The sequence below is a fragment of the Nymphaea colorata genome, chromosome 10 (genome assembly GCF_008831285.2).
Source record: "Nymphaea colorata isolate Beijing-Zhang1983 chromosome 10, ASM883128v2, whole genome shotgun sequence".
NCBI lineage: Eukaryota > Viridiplantae > Streptophyta > Magnoliopsida > Nymphaeales > Nymphaeaceae > Nymphaea > Nymphaea colorata.
This window is the reverse complement of record NC_045147.1, coordinates 23,572,649-23,599,413: the sequence shown is the minus strand read 5'-3', so window position 1 is coordinate 23,599,413 and position 26,765 is coordinate 23,572,649. Positions and strand designations below refer to the sequence as shown.

Below are 26,765 nucleotides of genomic sequence, written 5' to 3'. Positions count from 1 at the left end.
TAATGCCTACCTCGCCGAGGTGATGGCTGATGACCACGGGTAGGGCTTTCAGTCGTGCGGGTACCGGGGTCGAACCCAGAAAACAATTAGATCCATATTTGGGTTGGGATGATAATCAGATCCAAATCTGACCAGCTTAGAAATCCAAACTTTACGTGCACTCATGCTCGGATGTAAGATGTGAAAGGGCAAGCATATTGGATTCAGATTTGTCAAACCATACACGATTATAAGTCGGGTCTTATACATTATGTGGATCAATCTCGGCTTCTTTACTAGATCCAACTCTTGCAAGCTTCATGTTTTTCTTCTTTTTCATAGGAATCATATCCTAAAATTGAATCGAATCGACCAGGTTAGCCATAGAGCGAGTCAATCCATTCAGCGATTCAGCTGAATTAACTAAAATTTGCCAGAAAAAACTTATATTGCATTATATTATATTACACAACGGAATGTATATTATATTATATGCATCGGCAAGAATGGTTTGCATTGTGCCATTTTAAAGTAACAAAAGTTGTAACTGGTTCATTCAAATGTTGGCCGATACAGAATTGGGCCAATTATATGGCTTCAATTTCACATTAACGCTGTCAATAACGTTATATATCCAGTTCCAAGAGCTTATTATTTGATTCTCCGGTTTGGAATTGGAACTAACATGATCCAATTCAAACCCGGTTGGTTTGATCCAAGAGAGGCACAAATTTCTTTTGTTTTTTCAAGTGCAAACGCACTAATGCACACCAGCAGTGAATCGATATAGACCAATGCACACGTGAAACAGCATACTCCTCTTTTGCAAAAAATAATTTTCGTAAATTTGGTTTTATTGAGAACAATTTGTTAACAGTTCGACATATAGAGATGTATTTATTTCTGGTATGCTAGATCTACCAGCCAGTCGAATATAAGAATGTATATTTGTTTTAGATATTTACAAAGACAGTCAATTCATATTCACAATTGAAGAACTTGGCATTCAAAACTATATTGACCATCCTACGGCAGAAGGGCGGAAAGTGAGAGAGGCTGCTTGTGCTTCCGCCCGACTCGGATTATGAAAATGCTCGTTCGTGCTTGCCATAGAAGCTTAATGAGCATGTTTCAAGGCGTTCATAATTCCTAATTTAAATGAGCTGAGCATGAACAAGAGCTACACACTGTTAGTTCGACTTGCATAGGCCGTTATTATACTTTATACATATATTACACGTAAATATTGTGTCTATGCACATTAATTTTCTAGATAATATATGTCAATTTATGATATGCACATATTTAATTGTGATATTTTTTAATATATTAAGCGAGAGAGAGAGAGACTAGAGAGAGAGAGTGAGAAACCCCATTATAGAAATTATTTCGGATGGCACGCAACAGAACAGTTGCGTTACATGGTAATAATACTGATCACCTCACATGCAGTAGCATCAACTCTGGCTTCTCAATCAAATGCTTCCATTCATTGCAGAACCTGGAGATGGTTGCACCATCCACCACTCGGTGATCAGCTCCGATGGAAACCTGTGACATGACATCCATTTTCGGATTAATATTTATCAATATGAGTCTCACAAAAGGAACTATTTGCAAAATAATTTTAAGTTCCAAACATGACATCCATTTTCGGATTAATATTCATCAATATGAGTCCCACAAAAGGAACTATTTGCAAAATAATTTTAAGCTCCAAAAGGTTCAGGGAACAAAAGATACTTTTTCTTTGTTAGACATTAGGAACCTTTTTTAAAAGAAAAACTTTCTTATGCCGAAGGATTGGCTCCACGGTCATTCTTTTCTTGGATTATTTACAACCAAGAAGGAAATTTTAGCAAATGCATCTATAACATCCCTAAGCTTCTTCTTTTCTTTTGCTCAAAGATTCTCCATTGCAGGGCAGCAACGACAAAAACAGAGATGACTTGGTGACCATGTGGAATGTCTCACAAAAACAAAGGAAACTGACACCATGTCAGACGATAACCTGCTATTTCCTTCAGAACAATAAATAAAGATTAAACTACGTAGTTATAATGCAAGGGGGAACTATAGACAAGATGTAAAAAATTACTTCCATACTTTTATCCTGTATGGCTATCAGAAAGACCATTCGTGTAGAAATACACATTTTTCAGCTCCTAAATGTGTGTACGTGAAGCAACTAATTATATCTCATCTGAAGTTTCAAACAGCTATATAAAGGTCAGAGATCAATCATTTACATTCATGACAGATGCAGCCTGCAGGGTATAGTTATATCTCATCTGAAGTTTCAAACAGCTATATAATGGTCAAAGATCAATCACTTACATTCATGACAGATGCAGGGTATACTGTTCCATCTTCAGCAAATCTAGGAAGTTTATGAATCCGCCCAATAGCAATGATAGCAACCTCCGGCAAATTGAGGAGCGGGCAGCCAAACTTGCCACCAACTGCTCCAATGTTGCTCAAGGTGATGGTTCCACCAGAAATATCATCAGAGGACAACTTGTTATGGAATGCCAGCTGCTGCAGCCGTGACAGTTCCTTTGTTATCTAATAAGAAAAATGAGGTTTGTCAACAATGAGGGAATTACTGAAAACTTGTAATGTGGTATCACACTATCATAAATATGAGCTGAATTATCTTAAAATTAAAGAATCAAATTCATATCTGACATATAAAATGAAAAACTAATATCATTGGTGACACAAGTGACTCAATCAAAAAGCGGTTCAAACATGTGCAGTTTGAGGATCAAGCATGTCTATGTACATCCTCTTGTATGTGCATGTATACTTGTGTGTGTGAAAGAGAGAGAGAGATGAATCTTAACAAGTGACAATATCAAAAGACACTACGAATTTCTTTTTCCATTTAAATTTCTTTTGGAAGGGAGATATGAAAGAAAATTCTGTGAAGTACATTATAAAGGAAATTCCTTTACTTGTTTTCCTGATAAAAAACTTGTATTAGGCAGTTTTTTACCAATTATGCCAAGAGATACACCTTGGGCTCTTGCCCATCCGTAACTTGGTCTTATGTCCAAGCCCCTAGACAGGTGGACAAAGAATTGTGATAATAATGGGAGGCAAATTTTCAATCACACAAAGGAAAGATATGGAATAAATTATCATAGCAGCCAAAAGGGGAAAAAAGGAAAAAGACAACACCAACACCATGGATAACCTGACTCCCAATGAGAGTGGAAATGGATTGGTTAAATGTTAAGTCTATGCCATGATGAACAAATGTCACAGAAAAGAGCTTCCTTTGGATAGAAAATGATAACTGCTACCAAATAATGCATTATATTTTTTGAACAGAACCTAGACCACTAGAAAGTGATAGAGGGCACTAATCAAGAGGAACTCAAAGAAGAGGTGTTTTAGTTCCTAGCTTCCCAAAATTAGATAGCAGTATCATAAAGTCCAATACTGCATCATATACATGGTACTTATTATCATCCTTTAGACAATTTTAGTTGTGTAACCAATGGTCAAGAATAAGAGAAAGTGCTTTGCAGTTTACCTTCATTGAACAACTTCTATTCAAGAATACTTGTTACCATAAAACTGAATCACGTTAAAATTTGACAAAGGAGAAATAAAACGACCGAAAATGAAGCTTATGTATAGCTAGTGTAACTCTAGGATGACATCAAAGTTGTTGAAGAAAGAACCGAACCTCCAATATAGAAAGCGATTGGACCTTCTTTATATTTGGGACAACAAGGCCAGTTGGTGTAGCCATTGCAACTCCTATATTGTGGCATCCTGTAATTAAAGAAGGAAGTGTTAATGGCTTACACATAGACTTTATGACAGTTAGTCTAAACCAAGCAACAAAATTTGCAAGCCTGCATGCTTCACAAGAGACAATCATTTAGAGTGACGAAGCAACTAAAATTAGAGGGATATGCAAAGTCAATAAAAGGTAGCAAGAAAGCAATTCCAAAACCATTAACATGGAGAATCTAGAGCTGTTTAAACAAAGCTATTTTCTCTTCTAGATGACTCCGTGTATTAAAAGGATGGTTTCTTATTCTCAAGAGTAAAAAACTCTGTTGCGCTAATAATAGAAGACAAAAGGTCAACTTGTTGAGGTGAAATGTGTCCAAAAGATACAATAAATATCTAAGTACATAACTGGACCTTCAGCAGGTGTGAAACTGAGGCTAATTATTAGGTAAATTTAAACTTCAAATTTTGTTCGTCTGACTTATTACTGTATTTAATTGATTGGAATCCTCAGCAATTTGGCACTTCCAAAGCCAGTTATAAGCCAAAGATACTCTGTTTTTTCATTGGTATATGATGTGCTTGAAGTTTGTACAGTAATCTACTATTAGAGAAGAAGATCATGTGGACACCATGCAGCCATGTGTGGCACAGCAGTGTCCCGCAGGGACTATTGATGGGGCTATTACAGCCAAAATTTCTTCTTTGATTTCATTCTCCACCACTTGTATAAGCATGACCCGTGACTGACATGTATACAGGAAATAAAAAATCGTTCAAGGATTTTAAAATAGAGAAAACTGGAACAAAAGTTTTTCCCCCAGCATGAGCAAAATAATACAATAAGTTAGTTCATAACTGCTGACCTTTATAGACAAGCTCGTTCACCTCCTCGTTGAAGGTGCTATTCAATATGGGATACTTGGACAATGCCACTGAAAGTGACTTGATTAGGAATGGCAAGTAAGTGTGTTTTATGTTTGTATCAGCATTCTCCTTTTGGAATAAAGCTTTAAGTTTCACCATGGCGTTACAAAACACCTCTTCAAGATAGTAAAAGTGTGGTACTTTTGCTGCCATACTCATAGTTTTGACCATTGCTCTCGAAAATCCCCTGCAGCGACATGATAGATCATAACGGTTTGCACTGTAATAGACTTATCCACATCGATATAACAATAACTCGAAGCCAGTACAGCTCAGGCAACCCATTTCAAGCATGCATAGGGCCTGATTGACCAAATGATAGCCGCACTAATGATTTTATATAAGAAAAAAATGCAAACATATAAACCAAATATTTTTCAAGTAATAACCCATAAATAGACTGAATTATTAAACTAAGACCATGAGATATCAGAAATTTCTTTTAAAAGTATAATGGACAGACAACACCATTGCAGAAGAGGAAAATCAAAGGCCACTAATGACCAAAATGACACGTTACAGTTTGATTTACAACTTCAATAACGTTCTATCCAACATGTGCGACCCTTAAGGAAATAAAGATAAATCAATAAAATGACACCACCTTACCCCCAGTTGAATATTTAACTACTCGGACACTAACAGATTTAAACAGAACAGTCCTGGGCCTAAATTTTCTCCTTTTATCTTGGTTCAAGTTCAACCAATGACCTAGTTGTTCCACATGTATTAGTAGAAATAAATTCCACATGACATTGACTCTCAAGAATGTCGAGATAAACTTTCCCTTCTAACTAAAAACACAGTTACAATAAAATGACAACTTTCTCTCTGGACATACTTATTCCTCCTTTGTAGCATGAACATCTCATGGAATCCTAAGTTCCAGTTTGCTTTTCCTAAAAAAATGGTTTCTGTTAAAACATGAACCATAAAAGAGTCTGAAACATTATATGCTAGGGCATTTTGTAAGCCAAGATAAAGGATAGGGATAAAAGTGCATTCAGCATCCCAGACTTTGCAACATATAAGGTCTCTGGTGGCACTTCAATACTATCAGACATATGGTAAATGCCTCAACTCAAGTATGACAACGTAAATTATTCACTTTGAGATGATGAAACCATTGAAATCTCCAGCCCAGAGTTCATACTTGTAAATCTTTGTAGCAGAAATTGTTGAATTCAGTTCTCAATGTTCAGATCAGTATCCAACAATGGACAATCTTTTCAATCAGCTAGCAAAGAGAAAAAAAGGAAAAAGCATTTTGAGGTCAGAATTACCTCAAGGGGATGGTTTTATCTTCGTAACTGCTATCTCCTATTTCCACATAAGGCTCAATTTTGTCATGACAGTGTCCAGAACTAACCTGGGAGTCTAATGACTCATCTATGGCTCCTTTACCAGCTGCAAACTTCAGGATGTCTTCTTTCATTACTCTCCCGTCTTTGCCAGTACCACAAATTTCATTTATATTTAGACCATATTGCTTAGCAAGGTAACGTACTGATGGTGTAGAAAGCACTCCACCTACTTCCCCCTTGTTTAACTGTGAATCAGGTACATTAATCTCGCTAGCTTCAAGTATACTATTATCTGACATGTTCAAGCTGGGGCCCTGAGCTTCTTTTTCCTCCACCAATATTTTCAGAAGGGTTTCTCCTACCTTTAACAGAAGTCATATGTGTGAATCAATAATTCCAACATGAGCAGCAATCATTTGTAAAGGCTTGAAATTGACAAATCAGCAGTCATAAAGTTTTATTTATCACTATCTACCTCCTCAACACATGCATTAGTAAGCTGCAATAAAAAGCAAATATAATAACACAAAGGCAAACAACCAGTCAAAATTCAGAAATATGACAAAAGGAAAAGGAGTTTATCTTACTGGTGGTTTTTCCTGTATAATCCTAAGTCAGGATTCATTCCTATATTTTCTTTGAGATTGGTTCTTCTCTTAAGGGAACATACTAACAACACAAAGAAACAAATTTGCATAAATCTGTGAAGCATTCTCCCTCGCTTGAGAACAAGAATGCATCTTGGGTTCAAGGAATCTAGACTTATTAACATTATACTCATGTATCAGGCATGCTTGTATGAACCTGTGTCTACTCAAAAACTTTCTCCAGCACATCACACGATGAATTGTGCACCATATTAGGCACTGCTTAGGAATAAGCAGATTGTTACTAGCCTTCATGGAAAAAGTCATATGCATGGTGAGTCATAGAATCTCTGGATTTTTCTTGTTTGATATATGGCTTCCACAAATGAAGTAATCATTTTTCTTTTCATGTTAAATATCTTGTTGACTGATTGCTTCAGTTGTTCAGGAATAAAGATCTATATAGTCATCTTCTCCTCTTCACTTTAACATTCTAATCAATGCAAAAAAAAAAAAAAAAAAAAAAAGCATTGAGCAATCAACAAACATAATCATAAATATTGTTGTAAAAGAAAATTTTGAAATTTCACTGCCTCAAAGGAAGGTAGGAAGCCTGCAAAAACCAACAGTGAATTTCACTTGAGAAAGAAACAATCAAAAGGTAAAGCAATCCCCACGTACGTTTATGGCCAAGGGCTTAGATGCCACCGCAGTAAAGAAGAGTGTAAGATCCACTGAAACAATTTTGTACCAATAAACAAAATAAAGCTACCTGTCAGATGAGGGTCAATACTCAGTAGACCATGCAACCCAGATCAGTTACTTGAACAACACAACAACAACCCGCTCTTACATCTTAAACAGCACTTCATCCTCGATTAATTCATCAAGATCAATAAATATTGATTACCAACAGGAAGTACTTTGTACGATTTTATTTTTTACAGATATGTGCATACATTACTATTATGCAAATACATGCAGGCCTACCTACTCTCATAAATACATGCTTTGTCTCTATTGTGATGCTCTGTACCACAATCTCAAGATTCTCAACATTTAACTTCATATTTATAGACTTCATTGAATCCATCCATCCTACCAGTGACAAGATAAAACCAGACGTATTTACTTCAGAGAGAAGCTACTAAATGGGAAAAGGTGGATGGAACCCAAAGCCTCGGTAACTCAAACCTGTGATGGTTATTGTTTCTACAGTCAATTAAACTTTCATCCAATGGGATGTGGTCAATACTTCTAGAAAGAAGAGCCACTCACTCTTAGTTACCTTCACAATGTCACCTGGTTGGAACAGAATGTCAATAACCTTCCCCTTGTATCGACTAGTAATTTCTATAGTCGCTTTGTCACTTTGAACTTCACAAAGTTGTTGAAATTCTTCAACATAATCACCCTGTTAAACAGAAAGTGTTTTTTAAACAGCTAAAAAGGAACAAATAACCAAGAATAACTACAAGGTTTTCCACCTCCCAGATACAATTTTGAATTGTGAGATGGATAGTGTAAACTAAGGGAATACCCAGGCCCAGCTTTGACCTCAAATGATAATTTAAATTCTCACAGCGATATAATTATTGAGAAAAGACATTATGAAATTTCCTGTACCTCTCTCACAAACCACTTTAGCAGCTCACACTCAGCAATTCCTTCTCCTGTTTGTGCTAATGGAACCTCAACAACTCCAGCAGCTGGGGGATTGATCCACCCTTGATTTGTGCAAAAATTTTTGGTAATTTCATCTATTCTTTTGAACTATTGAAAGAAACACAAAAAGAAAGAAGTAAATTTGGCCTGTCAATTTGTATATTCATGCAGGTCTCCTAAAATCTCAGATAATATTTTCACGGAAAACAGAAGCAGTTTGCTAGAGATAAAGGAAAGGTACCACATAGTCTAAAGAATACTGCTGAGGCTATAGATTCAGTGGATAAAATGATAAATAGACATCTGCCACCAACTTGGAAATCAGAAGTTCTAGAAATTACAAATTCATCAATTTCAAAATTACATTTTAGCAATTTGCCATTGTATCTGCAGCTCAGTGTTTTAAATCTTTTGGTTGACCCTTGCTTTTCAGAAGCTTACTTTCCCAATATAGTATGTTTACCCCACATCTCTTTTAAAATAAGTACAAGTAGATGTTTACAAGTCACGCCGAGCAGAAAGCAGATGTTTACAAGTCAAGCTTGTAAGCGGTTTATAAGAATTAAAAGAAAGGCGTGATACAAATTATATCTAGAGAAATATAGCCGAGAGTAGAAATTTTCATTGGATAAACACCACCTTAAAAGCAGAAAAGTTCCCATGACTACAAACGTAACTTAAAAATTCCAACATTACTGTTTGGCAATCTGTCATTGCATTTCTGCTTGCTGTTTTTCGATCTTTTGGTTGAGCCCCTGGGTTACAGAAGCTTATTTGCCCCACATAGTGTCAACTTTACAAAATATGTGTTTATTTCAAATTTTGTTATTCTATTGTTTAATCATTTACAATATATTTTGTAATTTATAGGACACAACTTGTGGATTTGGCACTTAACGGTACTACTTGATGCACGCTTGTAGTTAAAAGGTGTTTTTTCTACTAGAGTACCATTAGATCTACAAATCTGGTGAAATATTTTCATACAAATTAGCCCACAAGTGAGCCGTGGAAAGATGAACGCACATGAGCTACTATTATCGATTTAGCTCAGTTGTTTCGTATTTTGTCATTACATGCGAAATTTGCAGTAAACCACGCAGAACTTGTTCTTAGCCAGCGTCACAATCGCCCAAAATTGGCATAAATAGCAACTAATGATCGGATGGTCAAAGAGAACGTGAAGAAAGGGACTGACCCATCCAATTTTACCCAATTCCGTCCGTGCAATGGTGCGGCGCGTGAAGAAATAACGGCATGGCGTTTCAGAAGCCGATACGTTCTTCGCTGCACATGGTTGCTGGATCAAGAAGTTGCTACTCCACACTAGTAACTTTTTGTGCCGATTCATGCATCTCCACCACATGGCGGAAAAAATCTTGCTTGAAGGGAGGCAATCAACTGGGCAGTACGAGGTAGAAGAACAATTCAATTGAGCTCTACTCTGCAATTCGAGGGTGCCAATGAAGATGAGTATGGGAAGGTAAGAAGGTAGACGAAACCTGCACGCCTATTCTACCTGTACGAGACTACCCACAGTCCAACACTATCGGAATTTGTTATTTTTACCTATCGACGACAAAAGCAGAAATCCCAGAAGGGAAGGAAGATGGAACGTTTAGAATAGTTCCTTTCAAACATTGGCGATGAGAAAAGGACAGGCTTGTCCTCGGTGAATTCCGACTTCTGAATGGGGATTTCTAGGTGCAGCTAGCTTAACTCTCTGTATCTAGCAGTTCAAGGAACCTCCAAACCTTATCCACACTGATTAAGAGGTTGGTATCTGATCGCAACATCCAAGTCCAGACCCATCTTCTCGGGTTTATCTTGGTCACGGACGACAAACCTGACAAATGATGATTTCAATCCCAATTCTGATATGATTCGCAAGGTCCCTGATAAGTTCCAATTAAATAAGATCAAACCAAATATTTTAAAGCAAAAGGAAATTAAATAAGATAGAACCAAATATATAAAGCAAAACGAACAAAGGGTAGGATGTCCCGTCCCCCCCTCATTTGGTACAGCTGGAACTTTCTTGATTCTTCCCCTCCCTCTGTCACGGAAGAATGTAACCATAGACAACTTGTCTCGTCAAACACATTCAGATGAAGTATGCAATTGGCTTGCGTATTTGACAATGACAACTTGTTCCATGACGTCTGTACTGTATGGATATTCTCTCCGGCCAGGCCCTAGCAATGGAACGCATCTGCAGCCAAGGATTCGGTCCTTAATTCTCCTACTGCCTTTTTTCCTCATTAGCAATCTCTCTTTTATGGCTTAACTTGCGTCCCGTCTTGCTCTTCCTTAGCAGAGACTTCTTTATATACAACTAGAATGATAACCTCCACACTGTTTCTGCAATCATCATTAACATTTAACACTTCTCTTCATCCTTATCGTGTCGGTCTTCGATGCAGAGGGAACAATGCGCCCATGGTCCGGAGCACAACCATGGCTGTCATCTTCCACTTCCCACTCGCCTGCATGCTTGCCTTTGCCTGACACTCTGCATTCCTGCTTCTGCCATGGCCTCTTGCTGCACCAAACTGAACACACTTGTTTCCTTCCTCTCGTGCATGCTCTACGTTGACTCGTTCTGCAACTTGGGGTGATGAGTGATGATGTACTCCCTGTCAGCTTTTTTATTATAGAGCTGCAAATTTCATTTGATCACTCTTTCACTTACAGATTATTGTTCAAGGAAAATGACGAAATATGGGGGATAAATTATCGTAGGTGATATCTGAAGAGCAGGTCGCATGGAAGGAGCCATAGTACCTCCATGGCGCTTCAATTTTCTGGTCTTGACCTGCGTTTTAAGGCTGACGATTTCGTTGGCCTTTGATTTGTGTCATTCTCTATTTGTAGTTTTGTACTTTCTTTCTTCCAATAATCTTGAAATTAACTGATATTTTAGGTTGCCATGGATATGGCGGATAAATTACCTTAGGCGAAGCCAGAAAAGCAGATGCTAATTAAGGAGTCATAATACCTCCATCTCTCTTGAGATTCTGACACAATCCTACTATACATATAAATTGGTGTCAGCCTTCTTTTAAGGCAAATGATTTCATTGTGCTTTGATTTGTACATTTCTCCATTTGTACTATTCTTTCTTCGAATAATCGTAAAATGTTAAATAGGTCCGTCTACGCCCATTGAGAAGTACACCTAGCTAGCGGAAGCTCAGGGACCTCTCTCTCTCTCTCTCTCTTATGCGGAACAAAAGATGTAACAATTTCATAGTAGCACTTTGTTTCCGGTAAAGATGATGAAATTTTGAATCTTACCATAAGAGCGTTGCCCTTAATTGGATTGTGTGAGTTGAGCAACTGCCTGAAAACCACAGGATGTGCCGTGCTCAAGGGTAGTGCCAGGCCAAGATTGGTGCTAGTATTAACCTCCTTCCTTCCTACCCCATGTGTACTAACATTGCTTCAATTCTGGCTTCCACCTTCAAATTTTTGTGTTCTCGGGCCTGTTATTGTAATTTGAGGAGCACAAATTGGGAGGAAAAGATGCACGGTGCTAAACTTTTATCGGCATGTGGAAATACGCAAATAGAATATGAAAACCAGGCGATGTACCAAATTCAAAGGAAAAGATGGACTCAATTTATTGTACTTTGGGTAGCATAACCACATGGTTCTTTATATGGATGTCACAGATGCATTACATGCCTTAATGTGTGCACATGCATGATACAGAGAGACTGTGACACAACGCGAGCGCGAGAAAACCACATGACCAATGAAGACAGCCCCGAAATTTTTGTCTGTGGGCAACTCTCCTGCAACACGGTCATGTTTCAACCGATGCAAAGGCCCATGAATGTGCAAATTCCGATTGCATGTAGGTGGAAACACTGGTCCACAAGGATACAAGGCTATGCATGTGCTAGAGAACAAATATCTTCATAAGTGGATTAAGGACAAGAGATTAATTTACTGATAAAGATGAAAGAATTATTCATACATGCAGTCTCAGAAATATACACGAGGGAGTGGAACATTCTGCAAGTATCTTACAAAGGTATCCAGTGGATGATACATTTCTGAGTAGGCACAATCATCGTTGTCCTCTTAGTCTTCACCATCACCAATACGAACATCTTCATCTTCATCACCCATAGTCATCATCACAAAGCCAAAAACTCTTTCGTTTATCCAGACTTGAACAGTAAGACCCCTTTTTGATCCACATAGAAGTAAACGAAGTGGTTTGTTTCGTGAGTGACGTAAGATCCTGCACAATATTTAGGATTGAAGTGTCAACCGTTATTATAGAGAGCAGCTGAAATATCGCCCCTTATCCTCTTACTACAGCAACAATTGCAAATCTTTTGCTAAAAGAACCACGTGGATCTCTTTAATCAACAACCAGGGAATTCTTGTTGAAAATTAGGTGTCCAAAGTAGCAATCAGAGAGAACAAACATAATAATGTGAACAAGCCAGAGAGAACGAACATAATAATGTTGAACAAATTTTAAGTAAAATTACATGAAAAGATAATCAGTGTTTATGTACAAGCAATATCATGTCAAACTAAAATAACCAGGAAGCATTGGTTGATGGCAGCACTGAGCAGCTAAAAACATGGGAGCAGGAAGACAACAGGGCAGCATTGGATTATCGCACAAGCAATAGAACTGGTAACCAAAAAATAAATGCCAAATGGTGCTTCAGAATCATATCAAGGGCAAAATGGTAGAAGCTGGACTAGAAGTAACCCCTCATGGAACATCACTCTTGAATGAAGTGGTCAAATGACAGTTAAGTTTCAGGTGCTTCTAGTATCTGCAAGAAGCCCATTTTACAAGTTATAGGGAGCACAGTAAAGATGTAAAAGAAAGAAGGGTACGCATGCACTGAAGAAATGGCATAGCAAACAAATAAAATAAATGACTGTAGGTCTCTGATTAAGATAGACTTATACTTTACTCCCTGCACCAACATGGTGTGAGGGAAAATAAGGCACCAGAAACAAAGCAACATTAAGTACTAAATCCCCAACAAGAAAAACTAATTAACAGGGCAATTGCCTTATGAGTTATGACACTTGGCAGAAGAAAGAGACTGAAAAAACTCCACACATAAATGCCACCTCATGTCATGTGACAGATGAACGTACCAATAAACCATCAATCTATAATCAGAGCCATGAATTGATTGACATAAGTAGAGGAAAGCTCACGTGAAGGTGCTCAAGCAGCTTTCCTCCGTAGGTTAAACAAGTAAAAACGAAAATCAACAGCAGGCCTCATTTCCAAACTTGGCAACTAAAAGTCCGAAACATGTCAATATTGAGATATAGTGATACACATGGCTTTCCGAAGAGGTTGAGCAAGCATTGGAAGTCAATCAACTCAATCTCAATGAATGTAGAAAATCATGTTGAAGATTGGAAGAGGAACTTTTGGAATGCCTTAGAAAGCCCTGGTGGATGCCAAACTCACCACAACACAAAGCTGCACAGTAAAATACACGTCACTGATATTCAAAGAAAATATTCATAGAAAACTAGAAGCAAGCAACAAAGTAATGCTTGCTTACATCATACATTTTGGCACCACATGTCCACCTGCATTCTCATCTTTTTATATCCCTTCACTACTTTATTCATATGTAGCTACTTCTATAAGAGATCATTATCATTATGCATTATTTACAACAGAATTTATCAGCCAAACTATTTCTATTGTCCATCTTTGATTTTTCAATTTTCTCCCTCCATGTGGTGCACTGTGGATAACCATGCATATCATAATGGCCAAATCGATATCCGTAATCAACACCACCGAGACACTCCTGTTTTGATTTTCTATGCACTAGGGATATCCTAGCAGGCGTTCAATGCTTGAACATTGTTTACTAGAAAACTTACAATTGCCCCCATCTTAATCAGCATAGTTGAAAACTTGAAACTAAATCACTGAAGTATTCCATTATATCACATGTACAGGCACAACTAACCCCCTCAATTTGTAAATACTGGTTTCATGTAATTTTTTGTTGTTTGCAGAAGATGACCATTGATTAGAAAATCAGCACTTGATCCAATAGTTGAAAAGGAACTATTAGCATGTGCAGCTAAACATTTATCCCTCTGGCCAGCTAAGCACCTAGCCTACTGTAGAAATGTGACACTAAAGTCAAAAGAATCTTACAATTTTCAAGTTGGAGATCAAAGGTTTCTTCTTTCAATGCACAGCTAAATACCAATGTCACCCACAATTAGAAACATAATTATTTCAGTCACAATCTCAACCTTTTATTCTTAAAGCACTTTGTTGAACAAAATGAATCCTGAAATAGTGTTCTACTGGAAACTTCCATAAAGTAGTGCTGGTTTCTCGAAGTCAAGCTACATAATATTTCACTATCAAGCAAAAAAACCCCTCCCAAGTTCTAACAAAATATTTTCACTGCTCAAAGTGTCACGACTCACACCACATGAACAGAATGGAAATGAAACAAAGATATTCATGGGTCCAATTTTGTTCATAGGTTATGCTTCCGGCAGATGCAAAATGTAGTTTTATACAAATACCGCCCGGAGATAGAGTAAAAATAGAAGTCAGGCATTATGGTTGAGGCACCCCAGAATTTATAGCTTTGCAACAACATTCAAACTCCTGCGAGTTTCTACATAGACATGTGTGTGTGTGTGTGTATTTATTCATTTGAACAGCAGATCTATGTTATATCCATATTAGAGCTCGCGTTCTTTTTCCAGTTAAAAAGAAACACAGAAATGAGTTGATCGATTCGCTTGATCTCTTAGTAGTACTTGCATACAATTTTCACCTACTTGCTGTATATCACATATTTACATAGATTAACAAGAAGTAGCTCATAGACCTTAATGTGCAATGTGATACTGCTTAAGCTTCCCACATCACGTTTCAAAACCTATCAATCGCAGCTAACAAAGTCCTGAACTGGAGAGAAGCAACACTATAACAGAGAGTAGAAAGAATCTTCGAGTTGGTATTCACGAGATTCGTCACGAGGGACTCGTGGAGAAAAATCTGCAGAGAAATAGGCAAAGATGCAAAACTAACAATGACCAACATCCCGAAAGTAGCCCGAAAACACAATTTAACCAACGGAAGAAGATCGACCACAGAAGGAATACGAAGCCACGAACAACTAAAGCAATAAGAAACATCAAAGCAGAATAAAGTAGAAGACCCCAGGCACCTATCACCAAAAGAACCAAAAGCAATCCCTATAGAAATAGAGTACCAAAATTACGGCCGACGATGCAATGCCAGGTGGGCCCGTACAATTTGTCGAACTCCTTCTTGATGTAAGCAGCGACGTCCTTCTCGACGCCATGCTTCTCGAATGCCTACAACGACGAAAAGAATAATGAAAAAAAATATATAGAAACGAGAAGAAAAAGAAGAAGAACACAGAATCGGAAAGGATAGAAGGAGAATCGATCTTGGTGGAAGGGAATATGAGGGAGGTAGGGTTCGCACGGCTAGGGCACGATCAACGGCCTCCTTCTGCATCTCCTCCTTCATATCGGCGCTCTTGATGGTGATCTTTGCCTGCCGCCGCTCATCCTTCCCGCCGTGGTGATCCGATGGGGAAGGTTTTGGCACGATGATCCCGCCCTTCTTCATGCTGCTTTCCTCCGTCATTCTCTCTTTCTCTCTCCCCTCTCTCTCTCTCTCTCTCTCCCTCTCAAGCGAAGGAAGAGCAAGGACACAGCTTCGGGGTACAGTGTCTGTACTCCAGAAGAAGTTACTCTTATGCACAGAAATAAACTGGAAAATTCCACAATAAGTTTCAAAGGTCATTAACACAATTGAGGGCCCTTTTAGGCATTGAATATAATAACTTGTTCAAGTTTACCGCTTAAATGTCTTGAATGCAGACAACATCAGTTCTCGTGTTCTTCAACTTCTCTTTTTCACTGCGTGGTTGGAGAGTTTTTTTTCAATTTAGCTGTCAATCTATGCATTTTAGCATTTTCAGACTCAAAATTTGTTACAAATAAGCTACAAATTATTATTGTTCTTAAAAATGATTGGGAAATTTTTATTATTATTTATCTTTATATCTAATTAAAACAAAAATTGATACAATTTCCCCCCTTCTTATGGTCATAATCCATAAAGTTAGCTTATGTATGTTCATCTTAAATAAATTAGGGGTCACCTCGCTGATCGAAATATTCTCTTTTTCTCATGAATTTAGTGTGGTCATTTGAAATGCTAAGATTTAATAAGAATTCATAGCTTTAATTTTCAATAAGAATATGAAATATTTTGCCTAAATGTATAATAATTACACCATGAAATTATAAATATTGTCTTTAAATTCATAAATCTCAACCCAGTATCCTTCCTCCGTGAGTTGACAACCATAAACTTGATATTTAATTGGAAAATCAAACATGGTCTCACCAAAACCCACCCGGTATCTTATCAATTTGCTAACTACTGCCACAATCAAGTTGATGTGCATTTGCGATGTTCATCTTAATTCATTCCACTTGAAAAAATCCAAGCGCCTAACGTCAAAATGAAGGCACCCAATATTTTTAGTTTCGTTTTAAAATCATGATTTATGAATAACATAGTTATAACGACAAGACTGGTTGATATCCAGCTTCATGTGAATGAAACTTTTAGTTGTAGCTATAATATTAAGTGTGTGTGTGTGTATATATATATATATATATAATTAGTCAGAGTCAAGAACGAGGCTACTTAAATACAACTATAAAGGTGTTTTTGTTTTTGTAGTTTAGCCTAATATATATGATCTCAATAATATGTTGATGGGAAACATAGATTAAATTAAACATTTTTTTAAGTTGATCTTATTTTTGTAATAAGTAAAAACTGAGCGGCTCATATAACATCAAAATTTTGATCATAGGGAAACCCCTGATTTTGTAAAAACAACTTGATCTAAAGCAAACTAGTTTTTATAACCATATTATGATGTTTGTTTACCTTTTTTTTTTAGCAAACACATGAAAGGTCCATTTTTATCCCTGACCTAGCGGCCTGGGATAAATGAAAAACTGAATTCTTAACAACTTGTTGAAAGGACCCTAAGATGACTAAAAATGAAAAGTTTGTGTCTTAAAAAAAAAAATGATCACACGAGTATTAGCGACCGTTTATGATGCAACAATGGTTTATTGTTCTAGCAACGATTCAGGGTACTTCCAGTAATGTATTTTTCAATTTTAGTTGATCATGTGACATTCAGCACACGAGCCAATATGTAACTATCATATGCACATATTCTTAATTGATTTCCAATAAAGATTTTTTTTTTTTTTTGCTATGACGAACACTCTAGCTGAAGTATCTTTCGTGGCATGATTTCCCCAAGCAACATTGTCGAAAATATTAGAGCTAGAATGCAGGTGTGACATCAATGAAATTAAGATCAGACATTCCATTAAAATCTTATGTCAAACCTTTGGTTAATATGAGATAACAAAATGAGAATTTGAATTGAATGATCCAAACTTTTAGTTTGACGAATTCATTAATGTATGTATACTTTTTTGGTGCAATCGCGGAGACACCACTCATTGGAACTCATGAATTTACATTTTGCGCCGCGAGCAAAAAGTGCTTATGTGAATGCGGCGTTTTGCTGCATCAACCAAAGCATTTTAATCGTATTCATGAGGTTTCCAAGTCATTACTTCGACAGCGATGGATAAGAAAATGAATGTATCCAACCTGCAAAGGGGAGAAGACCGGCAACCAAAAGATTAATACTTTCACAACTCTTTTTTGGTGGAATGACAAGAACATGATAAAATTTAAAGAAATTTATTCGAGCATCTGTTTATTTGTTAGAAATATTTCAAAAATAGAGTGATTGTTTAACCCCGAATGATCGAGAAGTCTGGAAACTGACAACTTTTCGAATCTGACTCACAAATAAGCTACTGTCCGCGCCAATAAGAAGGAAAATTGGAATCGGAAATCTGTCTGTTGAATCGGTCAAAGAAGACCAAGATTAGTTTATTCCGTAACTTGCTTCCCTTTTTTAATGCCATTTGCCAACTTGATATTGTTACTGAAAAAGGCCTTTTAATTGTTTTAAAAATATATTTCAGTTAATTACTTTTTATTATTTTTATAGTACTCGATTTAATGACATCCATTTCGTAAGAGGTCATCGGTTAAGACTAATGAAAGCATGCTTCATCTAATTATATAAAACAAATTTATTATGTATTTACTCCTAACAGATTTGTATCGAATAGCAAATTTATTATGCTAATAGAGGGCGTTTTCGGTGTTATATCATTCCACTGTTGCAAATGGAATGTGCAAAATACTTACCTATTGAGTGAAATCACATATTAAATAACGTGCTTAATGCTAATATCACCTTCAACGGATTACCCTGTTTAAAATAATGTATTTCTCATAACTATCATCTACTTTGGATCCAACGCCTCAAACATGAATAACGGTTATTTCCCAACGATATTATCCGAATATCACATTTTTCACATCCTTAGCATAAAATACCAAAAGGATGTGCCAAAAACCGAACCAAAGCATTAAATAATTTATAATTGCGTACGTAAATTAGTTTCTGAGATAGACATGAGGAAAGAAAATTTCCGTTAAAACGCAACTATTGTTTGTATATACACCCGAAAAGGTAGTTCATTTTTTCTTGATTTTTAATAGCAGGACAAGATCTTAGTTGTTACTATTATAACTTAACCTCGACTTCAAATCTAAGTGAAACTCAATCAAAAGCAGCTGCATCTTCTTCTTCTTCTTTTTTTTTTTTTCTTTTTTTGTTGACAGATTAAATGGGTTTAGCTTTCGGACATTTACTGGGCTCAAACTAATTGGTTATCCTGTAATCAATTCCAGCTTCCAGTTCGAACCCGTATGGGAAAGAAATTATCAGACAAATGCGGGGAGGAAGGCTCTTCTCTGAGATTAAGTACGAGAATCTGGTCTAAATAAAAAACTGTTAGATCCAGATATTTTATCAAAGAACATTTATTGACAGTCCAACACGCCACCGTCCTTCCGGGAGTCGGAGTTCCCGAGCTTGGGGTGCGTCATCCATGACTCAGAAACGGCCGTTTCGGCTCAACAACATCTTCGCCCACCTGCTTTTAATTGCTTCTGATCCTCACCATTCTGGGGGGTTCGCTTCTCTGCCTTCTTCTTCCCTCATTCTTGGATCTCTTACTGCTGCTTCAAACCGTGATTCGACGATATGGGCAGCAAGGGAAGGACTCAGATGGAGGTTGGTGCTGATGGAGTTGCTGTCATCACCATCATCCATCCACCGGTTAATGCGCTATCGGTCGATGGTATGACCGCGTTCTGGTTCACAACGTATTAGCGACTAGCAATTTAATGGTGCTCTTAGTTTGTCCTTTTTTTAGCTGAAGGTTTGAGGAGTATTATCTTCCTCTGATGGGTGCCTTTTGTTTTCATGGGTTTTCGGATTTGAGACGGTTTCTAGTATCTATGTTTCTTTTTTCGGTGCTCTTATGTTATCTCCACGAATCTGGCGGATCGTGTATCCAGTTCCTCCATCCTTCCTTTCGTCGCCATGCTGGTTTTGTCGGCTAGAGTCCCTTTCTCTTTTTCTCCCCACTATCCGCAATGGTTTACCGCGACGGTGGATCTATCAGTTTTCTCCTGTGGTCGCCCTTTTGAATTCCCATTTTCCTTTTGAATTCCCATTTTCTTGGAGCGGTTATGTTAAGTGAACAATTCCAAAAAATATTTAGATCCTCTAGTGGATGGTCTCTGCAACGTCATGCTCTCTTCTTCAATGGTATCAGCCAGAAGTAAATTCGTATTTAGTGCGTTTACATCTACTGATCTACCCATATTATTTCTTCTTCTTCTTCGTCATTCTTTTGCATTACGTATATTCTTATCTATTTATCTTCCTCATCGCTTTGGTTAACCACTCTCTATCGGCATTAACATGCCCAATAGGGTTGTTCGTCCAATAAGGATGGTCGTAACTTGTTAACTAGTATTCTTGAAATCATGTTCTGTTTAGAAAGTAATTACTAATTTGCTTTCTTATGCCTTTATCTGCCGCAATATGCATGAAACTAATGGTCATGCCTTTTCCTCTTTCAGTGTTAAAATATTGCTTTCGTTGTTACTTTTTCTTTGTTGGTATTATTTTCATTGTTCTAGCAGATTCCGTTTTGATTTTAATCAATCATATTTTGCCTTTTTTTTTTCTTTGATCAGTGTTGTATGGCTTGAAAGAGAATTACGAGCAAGCCTTGGAGAGAAATGATGTTAAGGCAATTGTAGTCACAGGTAATGTGGTCGAATTACATGAAATTTTATCTTCGAGAGACAGATACAGACTGACCTGTGTGTCCCTTGTTATCTTCTCATGAGCAGGTGCAAATGGAAAATTTTCGGGTGGTTTCGATATCACTTCTTTTGAGGGAGTGCAGAAAGAGTCTAGTACGTAAAATTACTTAGTTATAATTACAGACAGCAAGTTATTTATACTTCTGGTGAACATCTGTCCATGTTTGTTCAGGGGAACAGCCACCACCAGGTTTCATATCCATAGACGTCATAACCAATTTGTTTGAAGGTAGTGCTTGTGATTCACACGTCCACACATTGGCATTATCATTTCTATATTGCAGCATTATTTATTGTTTCCTTCCTTCCTCGTATAGGTGCAAGGAAACCTTCAGTGGCTGCTATTGATGGAATTGCTCTTGGCGGAGGACTTGAAATCGCTATGGTATGTGCTCCTTTTTTTCTTGGATTCCTTGATGTTAGTACCTGTATCTTGATCAATTTGACTGAATAAGTTAATCAGGCATGCCATGCACGTGTTTCAACCTCCTCTGCTCAACTAGGTCTGCCAGAACTTCAACTGGGAATAATTCCTGGTTTTGGAGGTAATTCTTCCATAAAAAATAGCTTAAATTGTTGGGTTGTTTTTATTTATTTCTTTGGCATATGCATCAAAAAATCTTTCTACTGGTATTTTAATTCATAAAATTCTGGGAGTTTTTTCTCGTTAAATAACAACCATATAGCTTCAGGTAATTTCATTTTAAAAGAAGAATTGGGTGGAAGTTCATGTTGTCAAGATTTTGGAAGCATCTGTTTAAGCAGCGTTACTGAAGCTCCTTAAAATATTAAAACATGGATTACCCGGACGGGCTGCATTAGCAAAATTGAATATATTCACACACAAACTTGGCAATGTATTATTTCTAAATATGTACATATAAGTATGCTACAAAACAAACTCCAACTATTGCATGATTATTCTGGGTTGACTTGTGAATGGTTTTGTTCTCATTGGAGAATCCTCAGGTTACATAGAAAACTAATGGGTTTGTTCAGTATATGTAAATCCAGCGGTTTATCTGGCCTTAATAGTCAGAATTTTTATTTTCTGTTGTCAAAATGTCCGGTGTGAGATTCTGCTTCACTGTATAAATTAGTGTAAAAATAATTATTTTTAGTAAGAGTATGGAAGTTCTCATTTCACTATTTTGTACATAACATTTGTTGTTTGATAATTTGATTGCATTATGGTTCATGATCCCAGGCACGCAGCGGCTTCCTCGGCTTGTGGGGCTCACTAAGGCACTTGAGATGATTCTGGTACATTTTTGTGAAGTGTGAACAAAATTATTTGTTTTGTCCTAGTTAGGTTATTTTCTAGCAAGTCATCTAACTCATTACCTGCTCCTTCCCGGTGCCTTCTTGAAGTTGTCAAAACCAATAAGAGGACACGAAGCTCATGCCGCAGGCCTTGTTGATGAAATAGCCACGCCAGACAAAATTGTGGCCAGAGCACGCCAATGGGCACTTGATATCGTTGACTATAAAAGACCAAAAGTTCTCAGTCTTTACAAGAATGACAAGCTTGAACCTCTTGGGGAAGCAAGGGAAGTACTTAAGTTTGCAAGGGCTCAAACCCTGAAACGGGCTCCAAATCTCAGACATCCCTTGGTTTGTATTGATGTTATTGAAGAGGGAATTGTATCTGGCCCTGTTGCAGGACTTTGGAAGGTTTACATCAGTGCTGTTACATGTGTTCTATTTTCATAGTTGAAAAGTGTGGGACCATTCAAGATAAACTTCTGATACTCCAAATCTATTGGCAGGAAGTATATGCATTTCAGGAACTTGTTGTTTCTGATACTGCTAAGAGCTTGGTGCACTTCTTTTTCGCTCTACGTGGAACCTCAAAGGTATTTTCTATTTTCTGACATATGTATAATAAATTTAGGGTCGTCATGGTTTGTCTTTGCGTTCGCCCAAAGATAAGTTGAAGGTGGTATAAGATGACCATTGGCTTAGCCATCTTGTCTGAAGCATTTCTACTGGGTGCTTGATATTCCTTATTGACACGATTCCACCGCTGTCTGGTTCCCTTTTTACTGCTTTTCATTCATAATGGTTTTGACACCTCTGTCTGTCTGTCTCTATCTCTGCCTCTCTCATGTGTAGACAGAATCATTCACATAAAGCTTAGCATGAAGCATGGGAAGCTTTGGTTTATGCTTGCTAAGGGCTTGATTGTGGATCTGTGGCTGCATAAACCAGAATCAGGCAAGGTGATCGACTTGGTTGCTAAATAAGCTGATCCCAGATGGTGGATTTAGGTTCATTGAACCTTTTGAAAGTTTTTGTGTAATACTATACAACATTTGCTTATAGTATGCATTGCTTATCTCGTGAAGGTTTATTTTGATATATTATGAAGACATTATTTGATTTTTAATTAGAGTGGATTGAAAACAAATGACTACCCTGCTGCAAAAAGCAAAGTATTTATGCAATGGCCGGGCTTTGCTCGAATAAGCTTTGCCAAGTGAAGCTTGAGCTAAATTAACTCAGGCAATTGGAGCTTTAAGCCAGGCTTCTGACAAGTGGCATCTCAATTCAAGACACGATAAGAATAAAGTACACACCCAGACTTGAGATATTTACTGCCATGCCTGATCACAGCTTAAGTTTTCCTGTGATATAGATCAGGCCATCTTTTCTTCATCTTTCAATATATATGGTGAATGTGTGTTGTCCATGTAATGCTTATATAAACTGCAATTGTTTTCCTGAGGTCACAGGTTCCAGGGGTTACTGACCTTGGTTTGGTTCCAAGGAAAATAAGTAAAGTTGGCATTCTTGGTGGGGGTTTGATGGGCTCTGGAATTGCAACTGCCTTGATATTGAGTAACTACCCTGTAATCCTTAAGGAAGTAAATGCGCAGTTTCTACAGGCGGGAGTAGAAAGAGTGAGAGGTTAGTAGTGATGCTTTTACATTTATTCTTCCCAGTAAATTTATTTCATTATGTCATTGGTGTTTAGAATATGAAGTCTCTTGGAAAAGAATCTTCTTTGTGATATGGATACATTTCAGCAAATCTGCAAAGTCGTGTCAGAAAAGGAAAAATGACCCAAGAAAAGTTTGAGAAAACATTTTCTCTGCTCAAAGGTGTTCTTGACTATGAAGGCTTTAAGGACGTTGACCTTGTCATTGAGGTGATGTGGAAACTTACTCTAAGTACTAGTAGTTTCTTGTTTCTATCTATTTATTCACTAAAAATGTCGTTGAGCAGGCTGTCATCGAAAATGTAAACCTGAAGCAACAAATCTTTGCTGACCTTGAAAAGCACTGCTCACCTCATTGCATTCTGGCATCAAATACATCTACAATAGATCTGAATTTGATTGGTCAAAATACCAAATCTCATGATCGCATAGTTGGAGCACATTTTTTTAGGTAAGATGTTTAGTCTGAGCTTCCATTTTCCTTGCTGAGGTTTTTCTTTTTCCCTCTCGACCAGCTGATGGTGTTATTCTTGCAGTCCTGCCCACATCATGCCCCTGCTGGAAATAGTCCGGACTCATCAGACGTCACAACAGGTCATTGTTGATTTGATAGATGTGGGCAAGAAGATTCGAAAAACCCCTATTGTCGTTGGGAACTGCACTGGGTTTGCTGTGAACAGAATGTTCTTTCCTTATACACAGTCGGCTTTGCTATTAGTTGATCATGGTCTTGATGTTTTTCACATTGATCGTGTGATTACCAAATTTGGAATGCCAATGGGACCATTCAGGTATGATGAAATGAAAAAAGATAATAATAAATACATATTCGCATGCTTTTGCAGAAAAAAATTGTGCCAGTATTTCGAAGTTTTATAGTTGCTCGAAGAACTCAGGCCTGTGGTTTGAGCTGGTGATTTAACTGGAAGCTGGGTCAACCACTAAGTGGGCATTTACTCAGCTAGGTTAAACTGAAATGATTGAACTCATTAAAATTTAGTTTTAAGTGAATTGACGGGCATCCAATCTTCTCTTCTTGTACATTAGAGTTGCCGTATGCCCAGATGTCAGTTTTTTTGAATAGCAGTAGTAATAAGGTATCTAAAAACTGCCAATGTCTAGCTATTAAGCATTTATTTCGTTGTGTAGGCTAGCTGATCTGGTGGGCTTTGATATAGCAGTTGCAACTGGTTTGCAATACCTTGAGAATTTCTCTGAGAGAGTGTACAAATCCATGCTTATACCGCTCATGCTTGAAGACAAGAGAGCTGGTCAGCATCAATCCAATTTGCCGCATGAGATTATTTTGTTCTACAAAAACTTCTAACTTAACAATGGCCCTTTTTAGGTGAAAAAACACGCAAAGGTTTCTATATATATGATGAAAGGCGGAAGGCCACTCCAGACCCTGAAATAAAAAAGTATATCGAAAAGTCACGGAGCATTGCTGGTCTTGCAACGGATGGAAAGGTAAAAGTTTTATTTTGCAAAATCAGTGAAAGGTATGTTGCTTATGACTCATAATGCCTCACCAGATTGACACCACCAACAAACCATGCACTTAACTATCTGGCTACTTGCTCTATTTTCAGCCTGTTTTACCTGACACAAGGACAACCTGTCCTCATTTTACAATGGTTTCCATGAGTGGCCCTCAAAGCACTCATTATTCCAAGAATTAGAAGCTAGGGTTGCTTTGTCCCAAGTCGAATGTTCTTGGTCAAGCTTTGATGTTGTTGAGGTTGTGACTTGTCTTTGTTCTGTTGGTAGCAGCCGCTGAAACTGCAGGACAAAGATATCGTGGAGATGGTTTTCTTCCCTGTGGTAAATGAGGCATGCCGTGTTCTTGCGGAGGCCATAGCTGTAAAATCGTCTGATCTTGATGTTGCATCAGTTATGGGAATGGGCTTCCCTCCATACAGGTGACCGTATCCTTCTCATATGACTTTCCTTCTAACATGTTGCAGAAGCATCATAGTTCTGATCTCCTCATCAAATTCCAGGGGTGGGGTCATGCATTGGGCTGATTCATTGGGATCGAAGTACATTTACTCAAGGTTGAACGAGTGGTCAGAAAAATACGGCAGTTCCTATAAACCTTGTGCTTACCTGGAGGAAAGAGCTGCCAAAGGAATTTCTCTGGTTAGAAAGCTTCACTTTTTCTTCATGATCGTTTCTTTATTCTTTCTATCGCTGGGAGTTACCAAATGCATTATATTCTATTATTGGTTCTTATGGCAAGTAGTCTGTTTTCCTTCATCATCATTTTTTTTTATTCTATCATCAGTGGTACGGATAAGTAGCTTGTCTGTTTCCACGAAGGAGTATCAAATGATGATAAACAACATAGTTGATCCTAGAGACATTCTCTGCTTGCAAGAGCCAACAAGCAAAATTATTGCACGAGTTATCTTATGCACTGTACACCAAATACATGTAGGTTACAGTTTCACAAATCTTTGGATCAACTATAATTTTTATTTACTGGTTATAACTGTTGCAGGCTTCCAACATGCGCGCAACCTCACGGCTATAAAACTGGAATGCAATGGTCCAAGAAAGAACACGGGCAAGGTTGAATAATTGAAATAGGTACATAGTAGACATTCCGAAACGGCAACGTTGGCAAAGTTGAATAATAAAAGTAGGCAAATATACATTCAGGAACAGCAAAAACTATGGTGCGACAATGACTCGATGGATTTGAATGTTGTATTCAAGCTATGTACGATTGCAGCAATTAATTGTTTGTAATGTTGCTTATCCTTGCTCTGTTGTTCACCATGTGCTTTTATTTTTTGAGTTCCCAGACTATTCCTTTCTGGTTTGTTTTCAGATCCGCCAGTAACTCTGGAAGTTGCCATTTTTTTTAAAATGGACTACTTTAGTAAGGTGAAGCAATTGATCATGGTGAACTGAAGCAAACTTATGAATTTAGTGAAAACGAAGTAAAAACTTGAGAATTTAGTGAAGGCGATATAGCACTTCAAAATAGGTCCAGGGCGTTGGCTTAGTGGAAGAGGGCTGTTGCTGTGTCAGACGGGCATGGTGAGGTTCGACCCTCATGGTTGTCAACTCTTTGTGCATCTCCTTGGGTCAGAGACCTTCAGCCAAAGGATTTATCCCTGCTCCTGACCTAAATCCTTGGGCTTGTTATCCCGTTTCAAAATAACCTATATAACGCTCCAGGGGACGAGCTAACGCTGATCCTAGACGTACTACCAAAATAGA

At 37.6% G+C, this 26,765-nt stretch overlaps 3 protein-coding genes across 4 annotated transcripts; 1 reads left to right on the top strand and 2 right to left on the bottom strand.

Moving 5' to 3' along the window:
• Positions 1–1,342: 1,342 nt before the first annotated feature.
• LOC116262551 (lipoamide acyltransferase component of branched-chain alpha-keto acid dehydrogenase complex, mitochondrial) lies at positions 1,343–10,023 on the bottom strand. 2 transcript variants are annotated; one of them, XM_031642009.2, is made up of 9 exons: positions 9,967–10,023; positions 9,411–9,656; positions 8,174–8,320; positions 7,836–7,961; positions 5,940–6,322; positions 4,596–4,843; positions 3,677–3,765; positions 2,317–2,544; positions 1,343–1,530 (listed from the first exon to the last, which is right to left on the bottom strand). In XM_031642009.2, the coding sequence occupies exons 1-9, from the start codon at positions 10,006–10,008 to the stop codon at positions 1,417–1,419; spliced, it is 1,623 nt and encodes a 540-aa protein (XP_031497869.1). In that variant the 5' UTR covers positions 10,009–10,023; the 3' UTR covers positions 1,343–1,416. The 2 variants fall into 2 exon arrangements, with proteins under 2 accessions (XP_031497869.1, XP_031497871.1); XM_031642011.2 differs by lacking the exon at positions 9,967–10,023 and adding an exon at positions 9,782–9,940.
• A 2,120-nt stretch (positions 10,024–12,143) lies between these two features.
• Positions 12,144–15,952, bottom strand: LOC116263157 (uncharacterized). Its single transcript, XM_031642775.2, has 3 exons — positions 15,707–15,952; positions 15,468–15,573; positions 12,144–12,463 (listed from the first exon to the last, which is right to left on the bottom strand). The coding sequence occupies exons 1-3, from the start codon at positions 15,869–15,871 to the stop codon at positions 12,381–12,383; spliced, it is 354 nt and encodes a 117-aa protein (XP_031498635.1). The 5' UTR covers positions 15,872–15,952; the 3' UTR covers positions 12,144–12,380.
• A 3,301-nt stretch (positions 15,953–19,253) lies between these two features.
• LOC116262432 (peroxisomal fatty acid beta-oxidation multifunctional protein MFP2) lies at positions 19,254–26,299 on the top strand. Its single transcript, XM_031641791.2, has 18 exons — positions 19,254–19,554; positions 20,462–20,533; positions 20,621–20,686; positions 20,766–20,822; positions 20,911–20,978; positions 21,057–21,138; positions 21,801–21,856; positions 21,965–22,267; positions 22,363–22,449; positions 23,329–23,503; positions 23,623–23,744; positions 23,822–23,985; positions 24,071–24,325; positions 24,684–24,805; positions 24,883–25,004; positions 25,308–25,456; positions 25,538–25,676; positions 26,038–26,299. The coding sequence occupies exons 1-18, from the start codon at positions 19,458–19,460 to the stop codon at positions 26,068–26,070; spliced, it is 2,169 nt and encodes a 722-aa protein (XP_031497651.1). The 5' UTR covers positions 19,254–19,457; the 3' UTR covers positions 26,071–26,299.
• The last annotated feature ends 466 nt before the right edge of the window (positions 26,300–26,765 follow it).

Excerpts from the sequence above, each read along its gene's own strand:
- LOC116263157 (XM_031642775.2), bottom strand. The coding sequence starts at position 15,871 with ATGACGGAGGAAAGCAGCATGAAGAAGGGCGGGATCATCGTGCCAAAA. Across the intron at positions 15,574-15,706 it reads CCGTTGATCGTGCCCTAGCC|GCATTCGAGAAGCATGGCGT; the intron begins GTGCGAACCCTA and ends TCGTCGTTGTAG. Across the intron at positions 12,464-15,467 it reads CATCGTCGGCCGTAATTTTG|GATCTTACGTCACTCACGAA; the intron begins GTACTCTATTTC and ends AATATTGTGCAG.
- LOC116262551 (XM_031642009.2), bottom strand. The coding sequence starts at position 10,008 with ATGTTGCGATCAGATACCAACCTCTTAATCAGTGTGGATAAG. Across the intron at positions 8,321-9,410 it reads AATTGGGTAAAATTGGATGG|TTCAAAAGAATAGATGAAAT; the intron begins GTCAGTCCCTTT and ends TTCTTTCAATAG. Across the intron at positions 6,323-7,835 it reads AACCAGGTGACATTGTGAAG|GTAGGAGAAACCCTTCTGAA; the intron begins GTAACTAAGAGT and ends CTTCTGTTAAAG.
- LOC116262432 (XM_031641791.2), top strand. The coding sequence starts at position 19,458 with ATGGGCAGCAAGGGAAGGACTCAGATGGAGGTTGGTGCTGATGGAGTT. Across the intron at positions 20,687-20,765 it reads GGGAGTGCAGAAAGAGTCTA|GGGAACAGCCACCACCAGGT; the intron begins GTACGTAAAATT and ends ATGTTTGTTCAG. Across the intron at positions 25,005-25,307 it reads GTCTTGCAACGGATGGAAAG|CCGCTGAAACTGCAGGACAA; the intron begins GTAAAAGTTTTA and ends TGTTGGTAGCAG.